The following is an 11,075-nucleotide window of genomic DNA, read 5'->3' on the forward strand; positions in this document are numbered from 1 at the left end:
CAGGACCCTACTACACTCTAATGAGTTGTGGGGTATAAGATATACACAGATAAGTAAATCCAAATTATGGAGAGATTATTGGGCGTGTATTGGGGCATGTTATGGAGCATAACAAAAAACCTTAATTGAATAGAAAGTGGCATCTGAGGCACTTTGAAGGAAGATAAGTGTTCAGAGCCATAACTAGCAACTTTGGCATCCTAGGCAATTCATTTTGGGAGTGATGAGAGACCGTGAGATGTTACCCCACAAATATCAGTAGACAGAGGCTTTGGGACATTAGCTCCCAGGACAGGTAGTCTGTTTGTTTTGCTTCAACCCCTTGAACATTTGTTACTTTTTTTGGTCATCTTAGCTAGGCTTTCTGTGGAGTGGAACCTCAGAGCAACTTTAATGTGCATTTCTCTAATGTTTAGTAATTTTGAAAATCTTTTCATATGGAAATTGGTAGCTTGTATTTCTCCCTTTAAAAACTGACTGCTTGTTCTGAGAGGCGCTGCTGTCTCTCAACAGTGTGGGATGTAGAACAGGTGATTGTTGATCAGAGAGACAGGAAAGAGAAGCAAGGTGCTTCCCCCAGCTTTTCCCAAGTCATGTCTCAGTGCAGAGTTTGAAGGTTGTCCCATGTAGGTGCTAAAAAAGGTGACATAGAATTGACTCTGTATCAATCCCCCGTTCAGGGGTGGAAGTAATTAAGAATTACCCATAGGGGGTTTAAATATCGGTGAGTCGAAGTAGTTAGCCCATGTGACTAATTGCTTCTTTGATTATAGTATTGGCCTATTGAGTATTTTTGTTTCTTTTTAACTAATGGTCTCTGTAGTTACTGTATAGATGGGGCTGAGAGCCTTAATCCTGAAGGAACATAGTGGGTGAGCTTCCATCTCGTGTTCCCCTTTTACCCTTTACCTCTATGGTAAACCAGTGCCATCCTTATGTGTTCTAATAAAGTCATGGAAATGTTCACTGAAAAAAAACTGCCTGCTCATATCCTGTGGCTATTTATCAATTAGGGAATGGTTCTTGTTCTTGTAAAATTTGAATCAGTTCCTTATATATCTCAGAAATGAGACCTTTATCAGAGACATTTGCCAGAAAGATTTTTCCCAGTTAACTATATTTCACTCCTAATCTCTAGCTGCATTGGTTTTTGTTTGTGCAAAAAATCTTTTTAATTTTATGTCATCAAAACTATCCATATTATCTTTTGTGATCCTCTCTATTTCTTGTTTGGTCATGAATTGTTTCTCTATCCATGGATCTGAAAGGTGATTTCTTCCTTCCTTTTCTAATTTGTTTATTATGTCACCCTTAAGGTCTAAGTCATGCATCCATTTGGAACTTAGCTTTGTATATATGGTATGAAATGGTCTGTACACCAAGTCTTTGCCAGACTGCTTTCCCATTTTCTAGTAGTTTTTGTTGAATAGTGAATTCTTATCCTGCTAGTTAGGATATTTGAATTTAGCAAACACTAGGCTACTGTGCTCATTTGTGTTCCACTAATCAAACTCTTTATTTCTTAATCAGTACCAAAGCATTTTCATGATTACTGCTTTGTAATATAGTTTGAGATCTAGTACTGTAAGCTCCTTTGTTTCCTACTTCTTTGGATTATTTCACTTGAGATTTTTAAGTTTTTATTTTTCCAGATGACTTCCATTATTATTTTTTCTAGCTCTAACAAGTCATCCTTTGGTAGTTTGATAGACAATAATAAATTAATTTACATAGTATTGTGTCTTTTATTATATTGGCTTGACCTACTTATGACTAATTAATATTTCTCTAATTATTTAGGTCTGTCTCTATTTGTATAATGTTTTATAGTTGTATTCATATAGTTCCTGTGTGTGTCTTGAATAGGCAAATGTTCAACTATTTTATACATTCTATAGTTATCTTAAATGGTATTCTCCTTCTATCTATGTTGAGTTTTGTTGATAATACACAGAAATTCCAATGATTTATGTGGATTTATTTTATATCTTGAAACTTTGCTGAAGATACTATTTTCAATTGATGTTTTGTTAACACTCCAGTGTTTTAAAAACAAACCATCACATCATCAGCAAAAAAGTGATGATTTTGTTTCTTTCTTGCCTACATTTATTCCTTAAATTTCTTTTTCTTGTCTTATTGTTATGGCTAGGATTTCTTAGTATTATGTCTAGCAGTAGTGGTGAAAATGGACATCTTTGATTTACTCCTGATCTTGTTGGAAAAGGCTCTAGTTTATCCTATTTCAGATAATGCTGATTTTTAAATGTTTTATAGATATTACTTATACTGAAAAAAGATCCTTTTGGTTCTGTGTTTTCTAGTGTATTTTTTTAAAAAAGGAATCAATATTGTATCTTGTCAAAGCTTTTTCTGTATCTTTTGATATTAATCATATGATTTTATTTTTGTAATCAATATGGTCCATTGTGTTTATAGTTCTCTTATTGAATCGGTCTGGCATTCCTAGTATAAATCCAACCTGGTCATAATGTATCATCTTTTTGACATATTAATATAGTGTCTTTGTTAGTATTTTATTTAAATTTTTGTATTGCTATTCATTAGGGATATTGTTCAATCATTTTCTTTCTCTGTAGTGACTCTTCCCAATTTAGATATCAAGACCATATTTGTATAATTGAAGGAACTTTGATAGAACCTCCTCTTTTTCTATTTTTTAAGCAGCTTATATAATATTGGAATTAATTGTTCTTTAAATGTTTGAAAGAACTCATTTGTAAACATATCTGGTATAATTTTCTTTGGAATCTCATTGATGGCTCATTTAACTTCTCTTTCTGAGACTGGATCATTTAAGCTCTCTATTTCCTGTTCTATTTTTCTGGGTATTTGTGTTGGTAAGCAAAATGGGCTCTTAACACTTAGTTCGACCAAGTGTCCTTGAAGAGTTTAGCTTTTGTTTCCTTTGAGTAATTCAGTGTATTTTATTGAGTCTTACTAGGTGCTAAGCCCCAGGCCCAAACCCCTGTTAGGTGTAAAACCTATGTGGGTGTGGATTGGTAACTAAGGTGGGGCCCAAGGTGGGGCTAACTAAGGGGAGCTGCTAACTCAAGAGCCAATCATAGCAGCCTAAGTTCTGGTCATTCAGATGATGTTTGATGACATCTGAAACCCTATAAGAAGAGAAGACAGAGCCATTTGCACAGGGCTCTCACTCTTGGTGGCGTTTGGAGACTCCTGGGCAGCTGTAGCTAAGGGCCCTCCAGCTTGCAACCCAGATGCTGGGACTTTGTTAAACTCTGGTAACTATGTTTTGGGATTTGAATCAGACAAGGTCTGTCTGTCCATGTTTGTACTTTGTTTGTATTTTGCTCTGAAGTTCAGGGTGGTGGTTTTTTCCCCTGAACTAAGTGAATGATATTTGTATGCTGAATTAAAGTAGGCTTGTCAACCCCTTAACGTAGCTTTCCTTAGTTAAGCAGATCAAAAGAACCTGTGCTTTTGCAGCTTGCTGGTAGTGTTCTTGTTGTTGGGCTTGGGTTGGTCTTACACCCCCACAACAGCTGCTAGCCGGATTGTTGAAACAGTATTTCATATTTTTTATAAATATTCATCTGTTTAAATTAGATTGTCGGTTTTAATGGCACATGCTTGAACAAAACATTTTACAGTAATTTTCTTCATTTCTTCTACATTTGTTTTGAATTCCCTTTTTTCATTTTTGAAATTGAATTTGGTTTTCTTTTCTCTTTTTATAGATCAAATTAGATAATGACATATGTTGTATATATTTTACTGGTTGCTTTTTAAAAAAAATCTCCTTTTTATTTATTAACTCAATGAGTTTGTTTTTTTACTTATAATTTTGTTAATCTCTGATTTTCAGGATTTCTGTTTATTTCTTTTAAAAATTGGGATTAAGTTAATATAAGAGAATAGATATCAAAGAAGGGATAGGACTTCTACTCATGTTGGGTGAGAGGTGATACTACCGCTGTATTCTACCCAGGTTAATCCATATTTGGAGAATGGTATTTTGTTCTGGATATCACATTGTAGGAAGAATGTTAATAAACTATTGTTTATCCAGATGTAGTCTTACAGATAAAAAAGTTGGGATCTTAAAATTTGTTGATTTTCTAGTATTTTTAGCTGCATGCTCAATTCATTAATCTATTTTTTCTCTTTTATTGACGGAACTATTTACAGACATACTATTTCCCCTAAGGACTATTTTGGCTGTGGCCCAAACATTTTGGTATATTTTTTCATTGTTATCATTCTCTTTAATGGAATCAGTTATTGTTTTATGTTCTTTGATCCATCCCATCTTCAATTTCCAATTAATTTTAATCCTTTCTTCAAGGGCTCCTCATTTGATATAATTTTTGTTGCTTTGTGGTCTGTAAAAATGTGTTTAATATTTCTGTTTTTCTGCATTTGTGAGATTTTATGAGCTAACATATGGTCTACTTTTGGAAAGATACTATGCACAGCTAATTAATATGTATACTCCTTTCTATTTCTGTTCAATAATTGCCAGAAGTCTTTTATATCTATCTTTTCTAAAATTCTTTTTCGGTCCTTAACTTCTCCTTTTTCTCCTTTTTATTTTGCTTAGATTTATCCAGCCTTAAAAACAGTATATTGAGGTCCACCTCCCCCCTTAAAGTTTTACTCTCTGTGTAACTTATTTAGCTAGTCCTTAATGTATTCATTTCTAGGCTTTTTGTCTTATTTGACTTCTATGACCCTTGAAAACATTAGTGTTCTGAAGGCATTCTGGCATCATCCTTTCCAATAGAATGTAAACAATAAATAACAAAAAATTGATTTGGAATGACAAAAGGTCAAGAATATCAAGAGAATTAATAAAAAATACAAAGAAAGGTGGCCTAGCCATAGCAGATCTCATATTATAAACTATATTATATTATATTATATTATACTATATTATAAAGCAATAATCATCAAAACTATCTTGTAATAGCTAAGAAATGGAGCAGTGGATCAGTGGAATAGATTAGGTACACAAGACACAGAAGTCAATGACCACAGTAACCTAGTGTTTGATATACTCAAAGACCTCAGCTTTTGGGATAAGAACTCACCATTTGACAAAAACTGCTGGGAAAACTGGAAAACAATAGGTCACAAACTAGGTATAGACCAATATTTCACACCATCTACCAAGATAAGGTCAAAATGAGTACATGATTTAGACATGAAGGGTGACAGCATAAGTAAATTAGAAGAGCAAGGAAGAATCTAACTGTCAGATCTATGGAGAAGGGAAGAATTCATGACCAAATAAGAGATAGAGAGCATTACAAAATGTAAAATAGGTAATTTTTGTTATATTAAATTAAAAAGATTAGAAGGAAAGCAGAAAGCTGGGGGAAAATCTTTTCTTTTCTTTTATATTTTTGTTTAAAGTTTTGAATTCCAAATTCTATCCCTCCCTTCTCTTCTCCTTCCCTGAAATGGTAACCAATCAGATATAGGTTATACATGTGCAATTATGTAAAATGTTTCCATATTAGTGATTTTGTACAAGAAGACTCAAATAAAAAAATTAAAGAAAGTGAAAAATACCATGCTTCAGTCTGTATTCAAAGAATATCAGTTCTTTCTCTGAAGGTGGATAGTATGCTTCATCATTAGTCGTTTGGGATTGGCTTGGATCCTTGTATTACTGTGAATAGCTGTCATTCACAGTTCTTCATTGAACAATATTGCTGTTTTCATGTACAATGTACTCCTGGTTCTGTTAACTTCATGATGCCTCACTTTTGTAAGTCTTTTCAGGTTTTTCTGAAATTATCATGCTTGTAATTTATTAAAGTACAATAACATTCTATTGCAATCATATATCACAGCTTCTTTAGCCATTCCCCAATTGATGGGCCCTTTGATTTCCAGTTCTTGGCCACCACAAAAAGAGATACTTTAAATGTTTTTGTACAAATAGGCCCTTCTGGGAAACAATCTTTATAGCAAGTGTCTCTGATAAAGGCCCCATTTCTCTAATATATAGAAGACTGAGTCAAATTTATAAGAATACAAGCCATTCCCCAATTGATAAATGGTCAAAGGATATGAATAAACACTTTTCAGATGAAGAAATCAAAGGTATCTATATGCATGTAAAGAAGTGATCTAAATAACTTTTAATTAGAGAAATGCAAATTAAAACAACTCTGAAGTACCACATCACACCTGTCAGATTGGCTAATATGATAACAAAGGAAAATGTTAAATGATGGAGAGTATGCAGAAAAATTGGGACACTGATGCACAGTTGGTGGAATTGTGAACTGATCTTACCCTTCTGGAGAGCAATTTGCTACTATGTCCAAAGGGCAACCAAACTGTGCATACCCTTTGATCCAGCAATACCACTACTAGGTCTTTATCCCAAAGAGATCATCAAAAAGGGAAAAGGACCTGCATTTGCAAAAATATTCATAGCTGCCCTTTTCATGGTGGCAAAATATTGGAAACTGAGGGAATGCCCATCAATTGGGCAATGGCTGAACAAGTTGTGGTATATGAATGTAATGGGATACTATTGTGCAATAAGAAATGAACAAGCAAATTTCAGAAAAGCCTAGGAAACCTTGTACAAACTGATGCAGGGTGAAATGAGCAGAATGAAGAAAACATTGTACACAGTGTCAGCACATTGTGTGATGATCAACTATGAGTGACTGAGCTCTTCTCAGCAACACAATGATCCAAGACCAGTATAAAGGACTCATGAAGTACAATGCTATCCATATCCAGATTAAGAACTGACGGACTCTGAATACAGATTAAAATATACTTTTTTCACTTTATTCTTTTTGTGGTTTTATTTTTGGCATGTTTCTTCTTTCACAACTGACTAATATGGAAATATATTTTGCATGATAGCACATGTATAACCTATATCAGATTGCTTACTATTTTTGGAAGAGGGGAGGGAAGGGTGGAAGGAGAAAAATTTGGAACTCAAAATCTTGTAAAATGAATGCTAAAATTGTCTTGACGCGTAATTGGGGAGAAAAATAAAATACTATTAAAATTAAAAAAAATAGAATGTGAACAATAAGCCTTGTGAAGTCCTTCTGATTGCTCATTTGTATTTATCTTTTTAATGTTTCTTTTGACTCCTATGTTGCTATGTCAAAGTCTCTGTTCTGATCTTTTCATCAAGAATGCTTGACATTTCTCTCTTTCATTGAAGTTCTAAGCATCCTCAGTACTATGTTTAACCCCCTGTGGTATTATACTCAGTTTCAGTGGGTAAGTTATTCTTGATAACTTGGGATACACAAACACATACACAAACACACACCCCTATATACTTGGTGTATATATATATATATACACACACACACATATATATATATGTATATATATACATACTTCCTTTTTGAATATCACATTCGAGGGACTCCATTTCTATATATTGGTAATTGCTAAATCTTGCAGGATTCTTACTGTGATTCTTTGGTACTTGAATTCTTTCTGGGGGATGATCGGAGTATTTTTTTTCTTTGATGTGGAAACTCTGGATTTTGGATATAACATTACTGACCGTTTTAACTTAAGGGTTCTTTAAGGAGAGGACTTTCTATTTTATATTTCTATTATTTCTATTTTCACTTTACTCTCTGGGTCTAAAGGGATCTGGAAGTTTTCTTTCATGATTTCTCAAACTGTTTTCTTTTTGGTCATGGCTTTCAGGTAGTCCAATGTTTCTTAAATTACCTCTCCTTCATCTGTTTTCCAGTTAAGTTGTTTTACATATGGGATATCTTACATTTTATTCTATTTTTTCAATCTTTACTTTGTTTTAATATTTTTTATTATTTTGTATAATCACTAATTTCTATTTGGTTATTCTTACCCTAAGCTACTGATTCTCTTTCCAAGACTTTTCTCCAAAGCTCTCATGTTTTCCAATTCTTTCGTCTATTGCTATTTCATTAATTATATTATTTCAAAGGGTCTATATTTTGTAGTGGGGTGGGGACTCTTGCTATATTTCTTCCAGCAATTCTAACTGATCTTGTGGCCAAGACTTTTTTTTTCTTTTCTTTTTTTTTTTTGAGGCTTTGCTTGTAGGTGTTTGGGATGCCATCCCTGGCATCATAATAGCTGTCTATCCTTTTTTGTTTACTACTTTTTGGGTGTCTGAGCCCACAATGAAGTTGTGGATCTACTCTCCTTCTGAGTGTCAAGTTTTAGGTCCCACTTCTTTGAGGATTAGCGTGATCATACTGAGGCTCTGCTTCTCATCTTGAGGTAAGAGTCTTGAACTCTACTTCTAGAAACAGATCAGAGCAACCATGATGATGACCCTTTTCTTCAGGGGCTGTCTGTGGTTCCGCCACTTACAGGGATCAGGACTGGAGCAACTGAGTTGTGTGATGACAGCTGGATGAGTTGTATGATGTGGGGAGCCAGGCTGGACTACTTCCTCCTCCGTCATCCTGGCTGGTCCCTTGATAGGGAATATTTGTAGGACTGCTTATAAGAGCATAAGATAAATTGAAGCTATTAAATACTGCAAAAGCAATGTGTGGAGTCGAGGGGCTTCCATCCTTGGTGCTCTCTAGTTGGCTCATCTTCCACCCCGCTAGGCCCACCGTGGCAGATGAAGACTTGGAGGCCCTGCAGAAGCAGAGGCTGGGTGAACTGCAGGCACTCTTGTAGCGACCCAGCACAACAGGAGGCAAAACACAGGGAAGCAGAGATAAGAAACAATATTTTAGCTCAAGTTCTGGATCAGTCAGCACCACCTGTAAAGCCAGAAAAGGCCAAAGCAGTAGAAAACTACCTCATACAGATGGCAAGATATGGACAGCTGAATGGAAAGGTATCAGAGCAAGGATTGATAGAAATTCTTGAAAAAGTAAGCCAGCAAACAGAAAAGAAAATAACAGTTAAGTTCAACAGGAAAAAAAGTACTGGATTCTGATGGAGATGAAGAATATGAAATCTAATGTTTAAAGACTCATAAACTTCTTGAAAAATTTCTAGGAAAAGATACTTGGCAGAAGTGAAGCTCTAATTAAATGGTAAAGTTGCCTCCTGCGTACATTTTGAGAAAGAGAGGCAAATAAAAAGGATAAAAAAATAGTAATTAGTAACATTTATGACTATTGAATTGATTCCAAGTCTAACTTGTGCCTGTGCTCTCATATACTCTATAATTATCCCTTTCCACATGGCAACTTTTGCCATCATGGTTTTGATATATTGCAGATCAGCGTAAGAAATTAATTGGGAATTTGGGGTGATTTTTGCAAAAGCCACAGATGACACTCAAAGGCCAACAGACAATAAATAAAAAGTTTAGAAACTCAGAAATGCATTAAATGTATGTATGGTATTGCATAATATCAACATATTTTATCTGTTAATACGATAATAATTCAGACTTCTTGGATACAAAGGGAGGCCCAAAATTTTTTTACCTGGGTCTTCCAGCAGGGGGCGCCACATCCCTAGATTTCATGGTGTGGAAGGGATAACTGTACTTTGAATTATTCTTACTTGTGTAATTTACTTACTTATGTTCATGTGATATACCCTCCCTTTCCATAGACTGTACGCTTTTAAAAGAGAATATGTTTGTTCCTCATATCTGTGTCTCCAATGCCCAGAATGAAACTCTGAACAAACAATAAATTATTTGTTGAATTGAATAAATATGAACTGATAAAAATCAAAATTATTATATACATACATACATATATGTGTATATATACACATATATATGAGTAGGGATAAGTATTGGAGACATAGACTCAACAGGAGATGTCAAGACTTTTCTTAAGACACTAATCTTTTCCTTCATTGAAAGGGGCATCCCCTCATTGATTTACCACAGAACTGACCTTCCTGTCCTTCAGTTAGCATGGAGATGTAGTGAATTAATTGGCAATTCTGGAACCAAACTTCATTCAGAATCAAAATAGGATTAGAAGAAACTAGGCCCAAAGAATCTATATGACAAGCTTAGTCAATAATTCTCAGATCACAGGTAACCCCTCTCTCCTCTTCCCACAGAAAATGGTCTGGTCCCTTAGAAATCTATGTTTTCTTTAATGCTCATCAGTGTAGCTACCTAACACACACACATACATACATACATGTATATATACACATATATACAACATACACATATATACATGTGTGTGTATGCATGTGTGTATATATATGTATATATATATATATATAAAAACGCAAGGCCATCTGAAATAGAACTATTCTAGAGCAAATAATGCTTCTGAGTTATCACTGCCATTTATTCCTATGTGCCAAGCACTATGCTAAGAACTGAGAAAATAATTTTTGTTTTTCATCCTTCATTCTGGAAGAGAACTAATGACATCACAAGGGTGATGTCCTTGCTTGCTTGTGAATTGGATTTAAGTGAAGCAGAGCTGTGCAAAGTTGTTGGCCTCGCCCCCTCCTCTAGAGTCATCAAAGTCCAGTGACGAGACAAAAGTCAAGATGACTGGTGATGGCCCGGTATGCTGTGGATGACCTTGGCCTTACTACATATAGAAAATCAAGAAAGTCTTTGTTTCCAAAGAACTCACATACTGACTGAGGGTAACAACACATATAGGGCAAATGCACCGGCCTAGCGGTCCTGGGAGTCCTGCAGCACAGCTAGAGGTAAGGCCTAGAGGTCTTTGTTTGCTGTATTGGGAAGGGAGGGGTCCCCATAGGGGACTAGTTTTTCAGGCTTCTGTATGGCACCTTTGGAGGAAAGAGTCTAAAGGTAGTTCTGATTCTGGGTCTCCATGGTATTCTCTAGGTGGGTGGAGCTTGGACTGGGGCGGCTGATATGATATCAGCTAATTATGTATTCTGCACTTTGAAAAAATGTATTAAAAACTGAAGAGTTGAGACATTTTTTTTCCCTCTTGTTTTCTCTTGCTATTTGTTTTGGCAAAGATGAATATATATTGTTGGGGTTTTTCTCCTTTCCCTTTTTCTTTCTTAACGAGAAACTCAGAGGGTACTTCCCCACCCTGCTCACTCAATATTTCTCAGAACTTTAGCATATTTTTTTGGTAGCTGAGGATCTCATAAATTCTCTTCCTCTC

General features: G+C 35.1%; 1 protein-coding gene across 1 annotated transcript; it reads left to right on the forward strand.

Annotated features, from left to right (window-relative positions):
• The first annotated feature begins 8,608 nt into the window (after positions 1-8,608).
• Positions 8,609-8,932, forward strand: LOC118829163 (programmed cell death protein 5-like). The gene has a single exon (XM_036736131.1). It carries the CDS (start codon positions 8,609-8,611, stop codon positions 8,930-8,932), a length of 324 nt encoding a protein of 107 aa, XP_036592026.1.
• The last annotated feature ends 2,143 nt before the right edge of the window (positions 8,933-11,075 follow it).

This window comes from Trichosurus vulpecula, chromosome 8 (genome assembly GCF_011100635.1).
Source record: "Trichosurus vulpecula isolate mTriVul1 chromosome 8, mTriVul1.pri, whole genome shotgun sequence".
In the NCBI taxonomy this organism is placed as follows: Eukaryota; Metazoa; Chordata; class Mammalia; order Diprotodontia; family Phalangeridae; genus Trichosurus; species Trichosurus vulpecula.

Bases quoted from the DNA above. Each gene is read 5' to 3' on its own strand.
- LOC118829163 (XM_036736131.1), top strand. From the start codon at position 8,609: ATGAAGACTTGGAGGCCCTGCAGAAGCAGAGGCTGGGTGAACTGCAGG.